The sequence below is a fragment of the Coenobita brevimanus genome, chromosome 2, assembly GCF_032717465.1.
Source record: "Coenobita brevimanus isolate Jiangsu-jjx chromosome 2, ASM3271746v2, whole genome shotgun sequence".
Classification (NCBI taxonomy): domain Eukaryota; kingdom Metazoa; phylum Arthropoda; class Malacostraca; order Decapoda; family Coenobitidae; genus Coenobita; species Coenobita brevimanus.
The window spans coordinates 19,704,721-19,725,124 of record NC_136955.1 but is presented as its reverse complement, the minus strand read 5'-3'; the positions used below and the strand labels follow the sequence as shown (position 1 = coordinate 19,725,124).

The 20,404-nt window shown below is 42.1% G+C and overlaps 1 protein-coding gene across 1 annotated transcript in view; it reads right to left on the bottom strand.

Moving 5' to 3' along the window:
- Positions 1-382: 382 nt before the first annotated feature.
- The window catches only part of LOC145391736 (zwei Ig domain protein zig-8-like), a 28,457-nt gene continuing 8,435 nt past the window's right edge, over positions 383-20,404 (bottom strand). Inside the window, exons 4-7 of the mRNA XM_080266274.1 lie at positions 18,091-18,301; positions 7,461-7,668; positions 4,244-4,326; positions 383-492 (exon numbers count right to left, since the gene is read on the bottom strand). Coding sequence (XP_080122400.1) covers positions 383-492; positions 4,244-4,326; positions 7,461-7,668; positions 18,091-18,301 — 612 coding nt within the window. The remainder of the gene's footprint in view (positions 493-4,243; positions 4,327-7,460; positions 7,669-18,090; positions 18,302-20,404) is intronic.

Below are 20,404 nucleotides of genomic sequence, written 5' to 3'. Positions count from 1 at the left end.
ATATACTACAATAGGACTGGGTGGTTAGGATAAGGTATACAAGGTTGTGTGTGTGTGTGTGTGTGTGTGTGTGTGTGTGTGTGTGTGTGTGTTTAGACATATGTGCGTATTATGGTGTATGTATTTGTGTTTTTAATCAATCACTTGGTCTTCTTTGTGCTTGGGATTGTTTTTATGTCCATGGTAGTGCATGTCCACTGTGTCCGTGTGTATGTGTGTTTGTAATTTTGTGTGAGTGTGTGTGTGATTATGATGAGTGAAGGTGACCATCTACTGTGTATGTGTGTGTGTGTGTGTGTGTGTGTGTGTGTGTGTGTGTGTGTGTGTGTGTGTGTGTGTGTGTGTAATTTTTGTGAGTTTGTGTGTGCGAGGGTGAGGGTAACTATCTGTGTGTAAGGGAGGACAGGGCAGTCCCCAGCAATAGGAGGGCCAGCAGGGAATGGCAGTGGACGCGGGTACTCCCACCGCCCTGGACCGCTGCAGGGTGCTCGCCTGTAGGGTATAGAGAACTGTGTTAATGCTTCACTTAGGACCAAAAAATCTATTGAGTTCAGTTAAATGGTCTGGCAATACTTAGAATATAAGACATCATGGTAATAGAGATGTTAGTGAAGAGTTTTAACCTTCTTCATAAAGAAGAATGAAATACAAGTTGCATAAAATTGTCAGTCGCTATTCAAAGCACAATAAGACGTCAGCTTACTACACCGGTTACAGTAAAGGTGTCAGCAACAGTCTTACCTAAATATGAAATTATATACACTGCCAAAGAACTGCTTATCTTGCATAGAGATAACTCCTTCATACCATAATACCATCACCAGCATTCCATATCCACTGTCACTACCTTACCGCCACCAACACATCGGATATGTACCACGCTGACCAAACTACCACACCTTGATAGCACCAGGACATCACATGCATCACCACCACACTACCACCGCTATCACCACACTATCTGTCACGACCATATATTACATTTACTACCACAACACACTCACCAGCACCATACTATCATCACCATAACACCAGAATCACCACAGCACGTCACCACTACCTCAAGCATTATAACCACATTACGGCCATGATAATACCTTCATCACTACACCGCCATAATCACACATCACAACACCACGCAAACACTCCCACGTCAGCACCACTCTCATCATAGAACCACAGTTAGTTTGTTCCTTCATTACCATACTAACATCACACCACCAGCAGAGCCACAGTTCCAACCTTACCAGACTTCATCACACTACTACCATCGCTTATTTGCACCATTACTACACACACACACACACACACACACACACACACACACACACACACACACACACACACACACACACACACACACACACACAAAATACCTTGACGACCGTCGGCACATCACCTAAATACTAACTCACATTTCTGAATTACCACTACTTTACCTCCACCATTACCACAATCACTCATCACACCTCACACCCGCCATCACCACACCACACCACCTCACACAGACCATCATCACATACCACCACTCATCCACACACACCACCACTACATACCTACCATCATCACAGCACTACCACATTACCATCATCACACCACTACTACCACAACATCACCGCCACCACGACCACCATCACCACCACCTACCTTGTTTACACTGTTAACACCACAGCCACCCACCGCCTTCATCACATCAACAAAATCACATCAAAACATCATATGACCTCAACAGTCGCCGAAACACACCATACCAGCACCACACTACTATCACCACTATCTCCATCATCACCAAAACTCTACTATCATCACTCTACCGCTACCTCACGCTCCATCACCAATCAACAGTAATCACTTAAATTCATAGCCACGACCACCATCCACTATCACCACACCATTGTCACCACATTATCAGTTATCATGACATCACACAATATCTTCCATCATTTACTTTCTCTAGAACCACACAGTCATCACCATACACACCCACCATCATCACAAAGCTAACAAAAATTACTACACTACCCCACATCATCACGCCATTAAAATCACAACACCACACAGCTTCTGGACTACCACCACCACCACCAGCATCACCAGAACGACTACGCTTCCACCATTGTCCTTATATTTCCAACAACACATCACGACCATCACTGCCATACTTCAACATGAGACAACATCACCACGATCATCAGTGCATTTCCAACACATCCGCACTGCTACCACCAATCGATACACCAGCGTCTTCATACCACCACTACCACTATCACCACATCACCAAAACCACATCATCACACCACAAGCTACCACCACCATCACCAGCACTACCACCGAGTATCTACAGCGCCACACCAGACTTCCACCACCACCCAGTCACTATCATCACCAGCCCAATAAAAAGAAACATACCACCACCACAACCACACAGTCATTCTCATCACCGCACCAGCAAAACACACCACCACCTCCACAAAATATCATCACCATACCAACAAAACAAAACCACCAGCACTGCCACACCATCACTCTCATCACCAAACCATCACTGCCAAGACATCACATCACAACCTCTCCGTCACAACTAATGCACTACAGCAGGAAGTAAACTGTGATTTCCCCAGCATAGCGTATTAAGAAACCTCAAAGGAGAGTTACTTACCCTCTTACATAACATAGTAATCTCGACACACACTACCACAAGGTCAGAGTTGCTGCTCCTGCTACTGCCATTACTACTATTATTTCTACTACTGCTACTACTACTGCTGCTACTACTGTTAATAATAACAACAGTAATAATAATAATCTCTCTATCTGTCTATAGCAATAGGCCATCATCCCGTAAGGGGTAGCCATTTGTCTCTGAGTTAGTGGTTTTACGGGGAGGGACACTAATCCTCCGCTAACCTACTTGTTGATACATAGGGAACACGTGTAGGTTGGCTATATGGTTACTACCCGACGTTGTAAATAGTTTCCTGGCTTACAGGAAAATATTAGACTTGTCACTCAATGTAAAGCTACCTGAAAAGGAAAGAAGAGTAATAAAAAGTCCTAGGAAAGATGGGAGAAATAGGGAGAGGGGACGGCAGACACAGGAAAATAATGATAAGGGTGAAAGAAGTTGGCAGCACATCAAGTGAGTGGATGAAAGTCGCCACCATACTAGTAATAATAATAATAATAATTAAAATAATAATCCGTCTATCTATCTATTGCCAGACGCCTTAATCCCGTAAGGGGTGGCCACAAACAAATCGCCTCCATGTCGCCCTGTCCCCAGCCATATCACTGCCCTGCTCCTAGCTCACACCACCCTCTCTCATATATCTCTCCACTCCATCCCTCCATCTCATCCTTGGCCTCCCCCTCCCTTTCCCCTCCTCCACCTCACTCACATACACTCTTCTCGTAAGTCTCTCACTCTCCGTCCTCTCCACATGGCCAAACCACCTCAGTGTGTTTCTCCTAACGCTTCCTATCACATCCACATCCACACCACAACGCTCCTTCACATCCTCATTTGTCAGTCTGTCTCCATGTGACTCCACATGCTCCTCTCAAATAACTCATTTCCACTGCTTTCACTCTTGACTTCTGTCCCTCCAACAAGGTCCAAGCTTCACTTCCATACGTTAGAGGTGATATCACAATACTGTCATGTAGCAACTTTTTCACTTCCATGCTCATTTACCTGTATCTTATCACTGCCATCAAGAGAAAAGCAACCGTTCTTCCTTGTTGTACCCTTTCAAGCATCTCACCCTCCAAACTTCCGTCCTCACTCATCACACTACTCAAGTACTTAAACGCACTCACATATTCCATTTCCTCCTCATCCAACCTCACTGTACATTCAATGACTTCACTTCTCCCGAAGACCATAACTTTACTCTTCCCTGTATTCAACCTTAGATTCCGTTTCTTACACACTGTTCCATACTCATCCACCAAGCCTTGCAGCTCCCCTTCGTCTTCACTTAACAACAGTTTCATCTGCAAACAACAGCAACAACAACAGCAACAACAACGACAACAATAATAATAATAATAAATAATAATAATAATAATAATAATAATAAAACAAATTCCATCTCTAGTAGTGGTAGCAGTAGTTGTAGTTAGTAGCAGTAGTAGTAGTAGTAGTAGTAGTAGTAGCAGCAGCAGCAGCTGTACAATGAACTCGAGAAAAACACATTGAATAGGTCAACACAAAAGAACATCGGCTCCTAGTTGACCTTACCATTGAGAATATACACGCTGACTGAAGCAGACTCAGCATTGGCCGGCGAACACGTGTAGTTACCCGAGTCAGCAATGGTGGCCCTGGTGGAGAGTGATTTAGAAGGACTGTTACATGGAGAAACAGTCAAACACATGGGGAAGTAAAGGAGGGTATTGGTGTTGATGTGGATGCGATTGAAACTGGTAAAGCTCTGAGATGGTTTGGCCCTGTGGAGAGGATGGAGAAGGAGAGATTGGGTAGGAGAAAGTGTGTGAGTGAGGTGAAGTGGGAGACCAAAGATGAGATGGAGGGATGAAGAAATATATAACAGAAGTGGGTGATGAGAGGAGGACAGGAAAATGGCAAAGGGCAAGGCGATAAGGGGGCGATTTGTTTGTGGCCACCCAATACAGGATTATGGAGTCTGGGTATAAACAGATAAATAGAAAGTTAAGGAAAGAACTCCTTCACTTCGATAGTCTATTTTTTATTGTATTTGCATAACATTCAGACGATATTGTTTGCCTTAAAGAGGGACCTAACGTATTGGGTAAAAAAAAAAAAAAAAAAATACAGCCTTCTTTAACTCTTTCACTGTTATACTTATTATACCTTATCTTGGCCCAGATTTTCGTTCTTTCACAGCTTATTTCATCTAGCTCGGTGACAGAATGAGATAATGCTACAGCTCTACTTTCACTTCATACCACTTCTTCGCAATAGCAGCACATTCTATTATTAATCTCTTGTTACAACTCGGACTTCAAGATGGGGAGATGACAAGTTAAGGCCATGCGAGAGCGAAAAGAGTCTAGTAGTCTGCTCTAAATGGGAAAAAAATCGTCTGGAGTGGAGAAATAAGTCAGCTTAAATTGCCATCGCCTATTATTCATTCTAATTACATTATCAACAGACGATTTTATTTAGCGATTTCATACAGCCTCATAACTGAAGGGGATTATTAAGGCTACATATCTAACCTCTCTAGTTCGTGAAGTCTCCCGAAAACTAAATATAATAGTCTGGAAAATAACAGGAATACAAATAACATGGCGTCGGTGGAATAAGAAGGTTTAATTAGTATTGAGGATAATCTAGTCTCCCTGCTTTTCAATGTTCCCGTGGATCAATTTTTCGTCCCATATTTGACGTTAACATATGGCTGATAGTAATCTCCAAAAACACTTTACCTCTCTGCCTGATTCAATGAGATTTTCTCTCTCTCTCTCTCTCTCTTTGCCATCTCTAGAATGTTTAATTCTCACAGGGGAGACTTTTTTAAATGGAGGGTAAAACTGTATCTAAGTAAACCCTCGTCGATGGGAGAGCAAAATGAATAAATAAATAAATAAATAACTAGATAAAAATAACACAAATAAACAGTTTGCAATGACTAATAAAATACAGACTTCATCAAACAGATATTTTTTTTAATGACAGACAAGTGTTCGTGGCAGTTATAAAGCAGAATTCAGTTTCTGTAGTCGATTTCTTTACGTTGATAGTTTGGTTGCAATAGTGTTTCATGGTGTTGGAGAGGGACGCCTTCATGTGGTGACACCGATATAGTTGGGTGACTGAACTGCCTGGCTCTACAAATATCCCTCAACTCTTTTCTTGTCCCCCGAAAGGAGAATGGTGGGCTGAAGGAGAATGGTGGACTGAAGGAGAATGGTGAGCTGAAGGAGAATGGTAGACTAAAGGAGAATGGAGGACTGAAGAAGAATGGTGGACTGAAGGAGAATGCTGGGTTGAGGGAGAATGGTGGTCTGAAGGAGAATGGTGGACTGAAGGAGAATGCTGGGTTGAGGGAGAATGGTGGACTGAAGGAGAATGGTGGACTGAAGGAGAATGCTGGGTTGAGAGAGAATGGTGGACTGAAGGAGAATGGTGGACTGAAGGAGAATGGTGGACTGAAGGAGAATGCTGGGTTGAGGGAGAATGGTGGACTGAAGGAATATGGTGGGCTGAAAGAGAATGGTGGACTGAAGGAGAATGATGGACTGAAGGAGAATGGTGGGCTGAAGGAGAATGGTGGGCTGAAGGAGAATGGTGGACTGAAGGAGAATGGTGGGCTGAAGGAGAATGGAGGACTGAAGGAGAATGGTGGGCTGAAGGAGAATGGTGGGCTGAAGGAGAATGGTGGGCTGAAGGAGAATGGGAACTTAAGCCTGCTGCCTACCAAATTCATGTTTCAGATGATCTAAGGGGCTGAAAGACAAATTATTCCTACAAAATGCTTGATATGATGAAAGTGTAAACAATCTCATTCAGAACCCGACCTTTTCAACACGATAACCTCTAATATTTTGATCTTGCTCAGGTCAGACGATTTTCCGTAGCTAGGGGGTCACTTATCGAGCTGGAGGATCAGGATAATCTCGTCGACAGATGAGATGTTCATTGCTCAAATAAGAATATTCTCTCTCTCTCTCTCTCTCTCTCTCTCTCTCTCTCTCTCTCTCTCTAAATAATAAAAAAAAACAAACAAAAAAACAAGACATCAGCGAATTGAGGAGTTTTCTTTTTTTATGCACTTTTCCCGGTAGCAATATTTGTTGTTATGAGTCACTGTATATGTTCCTCTCTTTAATGTTCACTTAGTTTAATAATGTTTGATAGCTGTAGGAATGGAATAAAAAAAAAATGCTTTCTCCTTCACAACGTAAAGTCAAGGAAGTTTGTGCATATGACTTAAAACCAAAATCATGCAGAATAAAAGCTAAAAAAAAAAAAAAAAAAAAAAAGCCTGGTACGTGTAAAATAGAAGCAAAAAGTTCCAGCTATCAACTTCATACACAAATTATGCGCAGAAGTATTAATAATAATAATAATAATAATAATAATAATAATAATAATAATAACAATATGTGAAGGTGTGTAGCACGTAGGAGGACAACTAGGCCTCAGAGAACGGACTGTTACTATATGCCCAAAGTCAGACACAAACACAAAGTAAATAAATAACGCAATGCAATAGGGAAACCAAACTAAGGCAATAAAGAAAAGACCTATGATAATGGCAACAACAAGCAACATCACAAAAACTGAAACTCAAAAAAATGTGAATATTGTTGGTGAGGCGAAAACTATAATCAAGGATGCTCAAGAACGTATGTAAGTGTGATTGGTGAAGATAAAAGTAAACACAGGCTACCGGAGAAACGCTGCGATTTTGCCAAAGAGAAGCAACTTCAGACACAGCTCAAAGCTCAACAAAGCTTCAGTATGGCACCTGGTGAGGATGAGCCTTGAAGTGCGAGAGAGCTTGTCAGTCACCACGCTGATGCCGCCCCTGGAGCTGTAGTTCACCAGTGTATTTCCTCGGTACCAGTAGATGTATTGTGGAGGCTCTGTGCTGCCCGTAACCTCACACGTCAAGTTGATGCTGCTGCCGCTTACCATGTGAACCTCCTTTGGTCCCGATATCCTAGCTGCCGCCTCTGTAAGGAAATTATAAGCAGATGTATAAGATTATATGCTGTATTGTGAAAATTGGGTGCTCCCTTTTACCATGTGCACCTTCCGTAGACCATATATTCTCCCTGCCACCTCTGTATGTAAACTGCAAGAAATCTGGGGAAGTACTTGGAAATTAAGTAGTTACTGGGTGTTAAAGAGATCTCTTTGTACTAATGTGAGATGTAGCAGTGGAAGGCGAGGCTGTGAAAAGTGGCAGCCTAAGGTTTGGTACTGTGAGGTATGATGGCAAGGGATGTGACCGTGGGGTATGTGGCAGTGTGTCATGTGACCGTGAAGTATGTGGCAGTGTGAGGTGTGGTAGTGTGTCATGTGACTGTGAGATGTGGTAATGTGTCATGTGACTGTGAGATGTGGTAGTGTGTCATGTGACTGTGAGATGTGGTAGAGTACTGCTACCATTGAGAGGTGCGGTAATGTGGTTTGTGGTAGTATGAGGTGGTATGGTGTGCTAGTATGAGGTGTAATAATGTGGTATGTGGTAGTATGAGGTAGTATGGTGTGGTAGTATAAGGTGTCATAATGTGGCCTGAGGCACTGTAAGGTGTGACTTATGGGAGTGTGAGGTGTTATACTGTGCTGTGTGGCACTGTGAGCTGTGATGATGTGATTTGTTGCAATGTGATGTATAGCAGTGTGATCTGTAACAACGTGGTGTGAGGCAGTGTAAGGTGTGGCTGTGATATGTGACTTTGAAGTGTGGCGTTGTGAAGTGTGGTAGTGTGAAATGTGACATTATGAGGTGACTAAGGTGTGATCATGAAAAATGTGGCAGTGTGAGGATTGGCTGTCTGGGGAGTGGTAGGCTATTGTGAGATGTGATGGTGTGGGGTATGTCTGTCAGTTATGGCATTGCGAGGTGCGTCAGAATTATATGTATTTTCCAGGTATGGCAGTGTGAGGTGTGTGGGCGAGGCGTGACTGTGAGCTGTGGCAGTGTGAAGTGTGGACGGTGATGAATGACAATGTGAGATGTGACTGTAATGTGTTAAACTGTAAGGTGTGGCGCTGTATCAAGTCACAGTGTGAGGTGTAGCACTGTGAGGTGTGGCAATGTGAGGTGTGGCCTTGTAAAATATGGCAGTGTGAAATGTAAGTGTGAGGTTTGTTTGTGTGACGTGTGATAGTGCGATGTGTGGCAATGTGAGGCGAGGCAGTATGAGGTGTTGCCTAGTAAAGTATGGGAGGGTGAGATGTGACTCTGAGGTGTGTGACTATGAGATGCGGTTGTGTGTGTGTGTGTGTGTGTGTGTGTGTGTGTGTGTGTGTGTGTGTGTGTGTGTGTGTGTGTGTGTGTGTGTGTGTGTGTGTGTGTGTGTGTTGTGGCCTTGTAAAATAGGGCAGTGTAAGGTGTAACTGTGCGGTGTGGTAGAATGAGGTCTGGTAGGTGGAGGCGTGACAGAGTGATGAAAGTTAGTATGAGGTGTGGCCTTGTATTGTGTGGCAGTGACAGATGTGACTTTGAGGTGTGGTAGCATAAAAATGTGTGTGTGTGTGTGTGTGTGTGTGTGTGTGTGTGTGGGTGGGTGGGTGGGTGTGCGTGTGTTCTATAAGGTAATTTTATTTTGTTCGGAAAGGACGTCTGGTTATGCGGAAGTTAAGAGAAGATAATGAGTTTGAGAGACTGCTTTTAATTCTTAAGTAATCTGGAAGGCTGCAATAATGAATAAATGGATGGTGGCCTATTATCGCTGAATATTACAATGACAGAGAGCTACTGTAATGGTAAGATATGAATTTGGGAATATGTTGGGCTCCATTTCTGAGTCCATATCAAGCCTTATACCTATGAAACTAAAAGCAATTGAATATAAGAATGAAAGTTAGTCGTGGACCCATACACTTCATCATCATCATTGTCATCATCCATACTGTATACATATTTCTTGATCTCCTTTGCTCCTGAAGTAATAAATCGCTACTTTCGCGTCCACATCTCTCCTACTAAGTGTCCAATTTTAGTACTGTACATAGGCGCTTAACGCTACCTTCCCTTCTCACATCTCCGTCACAAATTACTTTTTCTTTCCCTTCCTCTTTATTTCCCGTCTTTGTGTTCTTCTTTCGCTTTCTTCTCCGTCTCCTTCCCTTCTCTCCCTCGTGCTTTCTCTCTTTCTATTTCATCCTACCCTCTTCATGTTTCACCTCATCTATCTCTGTCTTTAGCCAGACGCCATAATCCAGTAAGGAGTGACCGTTTGTCTAGAGTTAGTTGTTTTACGGGAACCAGCACCAACCCTCCGCCATCCCACTTGCTGATACGTAGGGAACATGTATATGTTGGTTACATGGTTACCACCCAGCGTTGTAAATGGTTTCCTTGCTTACAGGAAACCACTAGGCTTGTCACTCAATGTAATGCCACCTGAAAAGGAAAGAAGAGTAATAAAAAAGCGACAGGAAAGATGGGAGAAAGAGGAAGAGAGGAGGGCAAACGCAGAAAAAGAACGATAAAGGTGAAGGAAGAAGTAGGTAGCACTACATATAGGCTAAGTGAGTGGATGATGGTCGTCAATTCCTACGTCACACATACATACATATCTTATCTCTTATTCATTTTCCTCATACTATCCCCTCCCTTCCTTCTTTACATGTTCTCCCTCTGTCTTTCTTTCTTTCTTCTCTATTGTCTTCCCTCCACTCTGCTTTCTTTCAGCTTTCATTTCGCCTCTTTCTCCTCTTTTTTTTTTTTCCTTCTTCTCCGCTTCTTTCTTTTTACTCCATCCTCCCCGTTGTCTCTTTCTTCCCTCACTCCACCACGTGAACCTTATTATCCATACTTCTCTCTTCCACTCACTTCTCTGTTTCATTATTACCTTCTGTTTTACGAGTACTCTCCTTCCTCCGCTTCTCTTCTTTTTCTACCCCTCCCTCCTTCTTCCTTTCCTTTCACCTCAGCCCACCCTTTTACCATTCTTTTCTGTCTGTCTGTCTGTCTGTCTATGTCTGTCTGCCAATTTGCCTGTCTGTCACTGAATTTATTATTGCACTAATTTAACTATTTTTCATCCACTACGCATATACAGCATACTCTTTTCATATTCCCACGTAATGACATTGTGCATAATAAGTAATAAGCTTTTATTTTAATAAGCTCCAGCAACTGAGCTTTATGCCATGTATTCAGTCTAAATGACAGTAATATATATATATATATATATATCCAGTGAGTTGTGTTATTTTCCTCTCATGCGCTTTCTGTATCTTTAAATCTATCTTTCATTTTAATTCTTAACCCTTCCCCTCCCCTCTCTCTCTCTCTCTCTCTCTTCCTTCCCCCTTCTCCCTCTTGGATTATTTTTTAATCTTCTCTCCTTTCCCCTTCATTTTTCTTCCTTCCCCTATCTCTCATCTCTCCTTTCCTCTCAATTCCCCTTTGTTCCATCTTTTTCCCCTTCTGTTCTTTTCCACTCCATCCTCATTTCCCTCTCTTCTCTTCTCTCTCCCCGTCTCCCTCCCTCTTTCTCTCTCTCACCCTCCTTCTCTCCCCCTCTCTCCTTCTCCTCTCACTCTCTCTCCCTCCCTCTCCTCTTGTCTGCATGTGCACTATAAATACACCTCCTCTAATGAATCACCTCGCTTTTTTCCCATTTATATTCTGCAGTCTTTCTTCACTTTGTTCCATTTTTTGTCCACTCCAATTTTGCTGAGGAGGCGGAGGTGACGAGAGGATGAGAGGAGTGGGGTGACGACGAGGGGAAGGGGAAGAGAGGGAAGGGGAAGAGAGGGAAGGGGAAGAGAGGGAAGGGGAAGAGAGGAATGAGGAGAGAGAGGAAGAAGTACGAGAAGACAGGGATTAGTAGCAAGTAGAGGAAGGAGAATGAGGAGAAAAAGAAAGGAGGAGGGGGAGAGGGAAGGGGAAGAGGCGAGCGAAAAGAGAGAGGAAGAGAGAGGAGGGGGTGAGGGAGGGGAAAGGGGATGAGAGGGAAGGGAAAAGGAAGAAGGATGAGAAATAAAGAAGTATGAGGAAGAGGAGCAGAGAGAAATTAGTAGAGAGAAGAGAGAGAGGAAGTGGGATGGGGAGGAGGAAAAGAGAAGAAAAGAAAGAATGAGAGGGAAGGTGAAGGGGAACAGGGGGATAAGGAGAGATATGAAGAGGGCGGAGGAGGGAGGAAGAGAAGGAGGGGAAAGAGGGAGAAGGATGAGGAGAGAAAGGAAGAGGTATGAGGAGGATCAAGGAACAGCGGAAGAGAGGGCTTAGTAGAGGGGAGAGAGTGGAGAGGGATGAGGAGGAGGAAAAGAGAGGGGGAAGGGGAAAGGGGAGATGAAAAGAGAGAGGAGGAGAAGAGGGGAGAGGATATGGGCTAGGGAGGGGAAAGCGGAAGAGGGGGATGAGTAGAGAGAAGAAGAGGGGGATAGGAGAGAGAAGAGAGATGTGGGAGGGTAAAGGGGAAGAGAGGAATACGGAGAGACAGGAGGAGTTATGTATTATGAGTAGGAGGGAAGGGGGATAAGAGGGAGGGGAAAGGGGAACAGAGGGATGAGGCGAGAGAGAGGAGATGGTATAAAGAGGAGGAGGAGGAGGAGGAGGAGGAAAGAAGAGAGCGAGCGGAAAGAAAAATGAGGGATGGGGAGGGAGGAGGCAGAGAGAGAGAGGCAGGAGGAGGAGTGCGGATTTATTGTCTATTCTTGTTCTAATCTGACGTTTTTACACAGTTTAGGAAAGATTCTTTATATTAATCCCGTTGCTGCCATACATCTCTCCAAAGTGAAATATAACAGTCGTTTAGTGATAACTGGTCTATAATCAGAATAATGTACTGTAGATCACTGGAATAAAGGTACAGAATTAGAGTATATGATGCAAGATGTCTGCATAATCTTGTATACTTGAAGGAAAACCCAAAAATCAGGGATGAATATTAGGATAGACTAACCTCTTCATTGCTATGGATTCTTGTACTCCTTCCAGTTCACTGACGCTTTCTTTTATCCCCATCGGTACAGGAAGCTCCCTAACACCTTTACCTAAGCTTGTTACACCTTACTATCCTATTTTGTGTTACAAAAATTCTCTAACATTGCCATACTCTCCATAAAAAGCACACTAATGGATATTAACTAACTATATCCAAAAATAAATCACTAAGGAAGCAGTGTTCGGGAGCTTCCTTAGCCGCCAAGAATTAGGACCATTTTCCTTGGTCTCTTCTCTTCTTGTAATGTCGGGTGATTCATTTACCTTGGGAAAGGCTTTTCGTGCAGGAGAACTTTTCTGAATCCTTCTTAACCCTTACACTGCAAATGGCTGGTTCTTTCAAGTTCAATAATACAGCCTAAGAAACTAAGATCAGAAGCAGAGGATATTATTCTTATAGTAAAAAGAAGGGTTGCTGAATTTTGTGGATGCTAAAAACAGATGATTTTCCTACTGTCATCTTAATTTCTGAGTAGTCTGATCAAGCAAAGGCTATTACTGACCCATTTATACTGGAGGGATGGTATATTTCATTCTATCTTCTTCCCAGTGATATTATACTCTTTGGGAAGGGCTCGCAGAATAGAAGTGCTTAGATAAGGCGTTCACTAACACCATTCACAAGTCACAACTATACGCCCTTTCTAAGTTACGTAAAACAGTCTCTTCATAGTCTTAACTTTTACATGGTCGGGACATCTCTAGTGCTCTATTCTTGGCTTCCTCATATATTCTATTAAGCTTAGAGTGAGTTGTAGGAGCCTCATAGTGTTGATCCGGGTAGCATTAACTCCTCATGGTAGAGAAAACTTTAGGATTCTGTTCCAGTTAACATCAGGTGATTTTATTCAATTGAGAGTGAGTCATAGGAACCAGAGACTTAAAGTAAAAAAGACGAACCTGAAATGAAGGGTTAAATGCAAGGAAAAAGGAGGCGAAAAGCAGAGAGAGAGAGATAGAGAGAATCAGAAACAAGAGACACTAATTAGGAGAGGAATATTCACTGCGGCGAGCGCTGACCGGAATTCCAAATCAGAGAGAAAATTGTGTTGCACTGTTGATTCTAAGTGAGGACACAGGCAACTGAGCGACTCCCTGAAATTCACATTCTCTCCCATCATCATCATCATCATCATCATCGTCGTCATCATCGTCAATATTATACTCATCCTCATCCCTGTCCTTATCGCCATCATCATCATCGTTATCTTCATCACCAACATCAATATGAACACGAAAATCTGCGGCGAAATAATCATCATCACTAACATTATCTTTAACATTAGCATCATCATCATCAACATCTACACAACATCGGCAACGTTTTAGTCATCATCGTCATCGTCATCGCCGACATTATTGATATCTTTATCCACATCAACCCCACCATCAACATATTATTATCCGTATCGTGCTGCAGAATCTACAGAACACATTAGGTAACGCATGGGATGATGATTGATGATGATTGATGGATGATGATGATGGTGATGGTGATGGTGATGGTGATGGTGATGATGATGATGATGATATTATTATTATTATTATTATTATTATCATTATTATTTTCTATACAAATTGGTCCATAAATAACGCTCAGATCGAAACTCAGCTGGTGGAATGCTGTGTTAAGGAATGGCACTGTCTGCTGGTGTGGGCGTGGGTATGATGGTGTGTGTAAGAAACGAACTAATAATGCAGGACAGACAGTGATAACGTTGACTGAGCCGTCCCAGAAACACGAGAATCGCCTGACGTAGTGGAAGAGGAGCGTTATAGATGGCCGACCCTATGTATTCGTTTTATATACTTTCCACTTTATTTCGACCTGAACACCAGTATTTAGCATTAATTATTGAGCTGTTGCAAGACGTTTGTACTAGAGTATGGTGCTAGTCACGAAGAAGTGCTATGGAGGGAATGAGAAACCACAATGTTGTTTCTTTCTGCCACCGAACTAGGAGTTGTATTGTATGTCGAAAAAGGAAAAAAATCTCGTCCAATTAAGGTGGCCAAAATATCTATCTATCTATCTATCTATCTATATCGTATATCTATCTACAGCCAGACGCATTGATCCCTTCAGAGATGGCCACAGACACAACGCCCTGTCCCCTACCATTTGTCTAAACTCCCTCCAGCTTATATTCCCCTCTCTCATATAACTCACCTCATCATCCTTCCATCAACAATTATCAGTATATACTGAACGATATACCAGAGTAACCCCTAACCGTCCTTCATAACTAAACCCAGTACAACATCAGGGACTTATGGATGTGCACTTCACACAATGACTATGGGCCTAGTTAATAATGTTACCTGATCAAACTCACCTACACGAAGAAGTAAGACAATGTTTACCTCATTTCCCTCTAGATTCCCAGTAAAACAATAAGAAAAGATATACAGTTTTTGATAGTTTTGGTTCAGACTCACTATATATTAGAATGTATAACTGCCTTTTACTTTACCTCATTGATAGAAATGAGAAAGATAAGAATAAACTGGTTCCTATGGTCTGACAAATCTAAACTGGCGGCTAGGGTGGGGCGCGAAGCTCTGTACAGTGTCGCCACGTTTTCCATACGAGCGATGCCCCCCCCCCTCTCTCTCTGTCTTTCTCTCTCTTCTGGGGGGAGATGTGTGTCACCCTGGGGAATTTTGTTTCTTGTATGAGTGACATAAACTTATGCTTTCATTTCTTTATTTTGTTTTTATTATATCTAATTATATTTAAAAATACTTATTATTGGGGGCTGGTTGAGCTGCCATCCTGTCTGAGCCAAGGACACAAAGGAAAGTGAACCAAGATGCTCTGGCAGGGTTAGACTCAGAAGGTGTGAGTGTTGCCGCTCATGAGGGTTTAATATATTATTTTTTTTTTTACTATGAAATCTGTATATTTTTACTTATATTCCTGCGCATTATCTTATAATCATAATTGTGACATTATTACCCACCCCACAAATACGGTAAATGCCAATAAAAGTTCCTATATTTTTTTAGCAACACTGAAAAATATTTATGCCACGTTTCTGTATTGCTGTATGAATATTTTATGCATAATAAGTTTACTGTTCTTTCATATATTATAATACACACGTTAACAGTGCATTCATATGTGTTTATCTTATTTGTTCTGCCTTTTACATATTTAACAGCCGTTTCACATCGCGGGTTTGGGAAACATAGCAACACTGTACTGAGGTACGTGCCACACCCTAGCCGCCAGTTTAGATTTGCCAGACAATAATATATGTTACTGACTGGAAGGAAAGATTATGTTTTCTCTCTCTTTCTAAGCATACCTCCCTCCAGAATTAACCTTTAATATCCAAGCTGCCCTCTTACGGTTTCTATCCTTCTATCTGTGCCTTCCTTTCTGATCGTTCTATAGCCGCTGTTGTAGACGGTTATCGTTCTTCTTCTAGATCTATCAACAGTGGTATTCGTCAGGGCTCTGTCCTATCACCAACTCTCTTCCGTTTATTCATCAATGACCTTCTAAGCTGTGCATCTAACCCTATCCACTCATACGCTGATGACTCCACCCTTCACCTTTCCATTCGGTTCCCGCAACGCCCATCTCAGCAGCTGCTTCAACAGACAAGGGATGAGGCTATGGCACACCTAATGTCTGACTTGGCTCGTATCTCTGACTGGGATAAAAATAATCTTGTTGTTTTCAATGTATCTAAGACTCAGTTCTCACACCTATCAACCCGAAAAAATATGCCACAGGTGTACCCACTAATGTTTAATAATATTCAGCTTAATCCTGCATCATCCTTGAACATGCTTGGGGTTTCATTTATTCGGGACTTGTCTTGGAAAGATCATATTACATCTCTTGTAAAATCTGCTTCCAAGAGATTAGGTGTGCTAAGCCGACTCTGTTCCTTCTTTACCCCTGCACAATTGTTGATTCTATACACGGGTTTTATCCGCCCCTGTGTGCAGTACAACTCTCATGTGTGGGGAGGTTACCCACATACAGCTCTTCTCAATAGGATGGAGTCAAAGACTTTTCGTCTCATTAACTCTCCTCCTCTTACTGATTCCCTACAACCTCTGTCTCTTTGCCGCACTGTTGCATCTTTATCTCTTTTCTATCGCTACTTCAATGGTCACTGCTCCTCTGAACTGTCTGCTTGCATTCCTCCACCTCTTCGACGGACGCATTGCACCCATCTAGCAGCAAACTCTCATCCCTTTTCTGTTCAGCTCTCTAATGCAAGAGTTAACCGTTACTCCCAGTCCTTCATTTATGAGGCAGGTCAACTATGGAACTGTCTCCCTTTGCCTGTATTTCCTGCTTCCTATGATCTCCAGTCTTTCAAACGCAGTGTGTCCAGGCATCTCGAAATGAATGGATCTTGAATTTGGCTTTCTCTTGTATTTTGTTTTTCTTCTGGAAGGAACAATTATTGCGGCCTCGTGGCCTTTGGTTCCTTCTTCTTCACATAAGAAAAAAGAAAAAAAATTGGTTCCTTTTACTTCCTACTTAAGCAACCCTACACACATAGATCTATGAAGTTCTATAGCTGGTAAGAACATTGGTTGGCCTCAGGGAACGGACGATCAGGTATTCTCCGAGATAAGGGAACACAAAAAAATAATCCCATTCTTATGGAACACACATTCACGATGAGAAAGAACAAAAGACAGTGTTCTCGACAGCGCACATGGCTCTGTACAACAACTTCCTTAGATTTTTATTTTAATTTACTCCATCTTAGTCTTCTGGTGTATATTATTTGTTACTTTATGATATGGACATAAATTCTAGATGCAACATAATAATATGAACAGGCTATGTGAAGAAATATACTGATTTAGAGCAGTTAGGGGACCACAGTGATCTTTTTGCCCTCTTTGAGCGCAGTATTGCATTATTCTACACAGGTTATTACAAGAAAGCTTTGACCAGTAGACAATTGTTCTAGTAGCTGAGAGGTCGAAAACTGTCTTCATTAATCCTTGGAATGCTAGAATATACTAACCCGAAAAGGAGGACCAGAATATAACCTAAATTAAATACTGAACCGCCTCCGTGGCACTGAAAGAGTTAACTCCTTCACGTATTTCATTTTTCTTGTTAATTTTGGCTGTAGTATATCCAAGCGATTATACTAAACTGAAGGAAACTTCAAGTGGAGCGTTTAGATGTATCCTTCATTGACTCCTTCAACATGAGACACACTTCCGAAGCTGAGTAGAATAATCCCGAGGTACAATCATAAGCAAAGTTCTCCGACGGTTCCCTGTTGGTCACGGCGATGGAAGTTGTTATATGAAGTATTTTTATGTGATAGTAATATGAAGTACACAACAGAGTATTAAAGGGAAGGATACCATCTGATGTTCAAGGGGGGATGAGAAACATGGAAGACAGGATACAATGTCGGCAGGGAACGATTGACGAAAATAAAAAGTCGTTCCCTTACTCCCCAGTCCAACTCACCGACAACATGAAGAGTGAAGGCCCTGGATATCTTCGGCTCTGTTGACACCTGACACTCGTAGGTGCCTGAGTCTGACACCTTGGCTTGGGCGAGGCGCAGAGTCCAGTCATCAGAGCCCTCAGAGTGTAGTGCAGAGAAGCGTTGGTCTGTCGTGTATGTGAAGAGCCCTGCCGTCAACACCTGCACGTCTTGGTGACGCATCCATGTTACCTATAATTAAGACAACATATCTATAATCTTTTTACCCTAACATGGCCTGAAGGTGCCATTTCTTTATCCTGAATACGGAGTTGTAGTGATATCGGTAGATGAACACTAGATCATGGTGCTGGTCAAGAAAAAGCACTATGGCAAGGATGTGGAGTCGTAGCACTATCAGTTTTTGCCACGGAGCTGTATGAAATAAACTACAAAAAGGCGAAAACCTGGTTCAAGTTAGGTGAAAATAGGATAGACCATACCCATCCAATCATCAATCCATTTCTGGGCTTATATTGACCAATTAGGAGCGTTGGGGTACGGGTCTAGGATAATCAGTCCAGACATTTAAGGTGAAAGAGGCCAGTCACTCGTCCCTCTGTGGTATTAACTAAGCGAAAAAACAAAAACAAACAAACAATCCTTGGATGCAAACCCTTATAGCCCACATCTGGTTAGTGATGCATCCATACGTAGACGATATAAATAGAGTATCATTTGGGAGGAGGTAGGTTTCCCTTTGGCAAGCTTAATCGTCTAGTGTTAACCAGAACAAATGATTAAATTGAAGTACCAGACATTAAAGTGAAACTTCCCCCCCCCCAAAAAAAAAAAGGCGAAAATCTTTTTAGAGAGGAATATTACTGTATCTGATGTACGTACAGTTTCCTCCCAAAGTTCCTTTCTCCTAAAAATAGTTCCCGTCAGATATGACACCGTCGCAGTAGTAGCGTAAACACGTATCTATGAATGAACGATAAGTCGTACCTAAGTCTACTAATACTAGAAAGACAAACGTGAGTGGCGGATGTTTAAACCAGACGTCATAATAGTAAATAAAAACGGGAGTAATAGACACATAACCAATGATAATAATGTTAGTATGTATTGTTTAATATATAATACCAATAGGAATGTTAATATAAAATCAAAACAAATATATCATGAAGGTTGTTGTAGGTATAGTAATCATGCCTCAGCCACCCTCACCAAGCCGTATTAAATGTGAAATCTGGGGTGTTAAGTCAGTCTCATGGATCTCGCTCGGAACCTGTTATGAATCACAGAACATATGGATACGCTTCTGCAGAGTCATTGTTAGGGCTGTTAGCCGATATCGCTACTGGAGTAATACAGTTTTCGGATATTGTTGGCATGTAATAATTGACCATGGTTATGGTTTCCAATAAAACAAGTGAGTTTCTGAAGATTATATCAGATAAGGTGTAACTGGCCATGTTAACTTTGAAATGTCTAACACCATTAAATACGGGTGGTTTATCAAACAACATAATACAAAAGTTATTATCAGATACCACATCATACGACAACCTTTGAACAGCTGGACGGAGGGCGTCGATAAGTTGGTATTCGCTTTCCTATTTCTCTTCAAATTCCTCTTGCTTAACTGAGTTATTAATGTTTCCTCCTGTATGTACAGTATATATATATCCATTATTATATCCCTTGTTACGTATCCCATATGATATTATTATTGTTTTAATGTCTCCTATCGATTAGTACCTGAAGCCTCATGGCTCACCTTTCGTCATGATGGAAAAGTTGGATAGTGATTCGAACTATTTTGCTCTGATGTGATAACCCTCCAGTAGTCTGTGATCAATATATTCCTACCCATTCAGAGTTATTTATTTCCCTTTCATGTTCGATTGCTTTGGTGATATATTAGTAACATATGCGGATCATCACGTTTCCATATGTTTTACTATTCAGAAAGGTTTTCGAGCTGTTCCACAGCGAGATCCAGAAACAGCCTTAACACCACAGATTTCACATTAAGGTTTGGTAAGGGTGTCTATGGCTGCGTACGCAGAGATAGCAGGTTGCCTGCGCGCTTGTTTCCGGCACCGACCCGCGCTGGTTACCTGCGCGGGTAGGTGTTCACAAAGGAAGCAGACAACCAGCTCCGACCCGTGCAACGTTAAAGGGACGAGGAAACGTTAAAGGGACAAGGTCGCAGTCAGTTGTGATCTACCAGGCATACAGTGAAGATGTCAAGCTCGTCGTCTGATGAGTTCATGTTGCTTGACAGTGTTCGCCCAAAGATCAAAAGGAAAAAAAATAGCAACACATGAAATAAACTGCAAGAGAGAA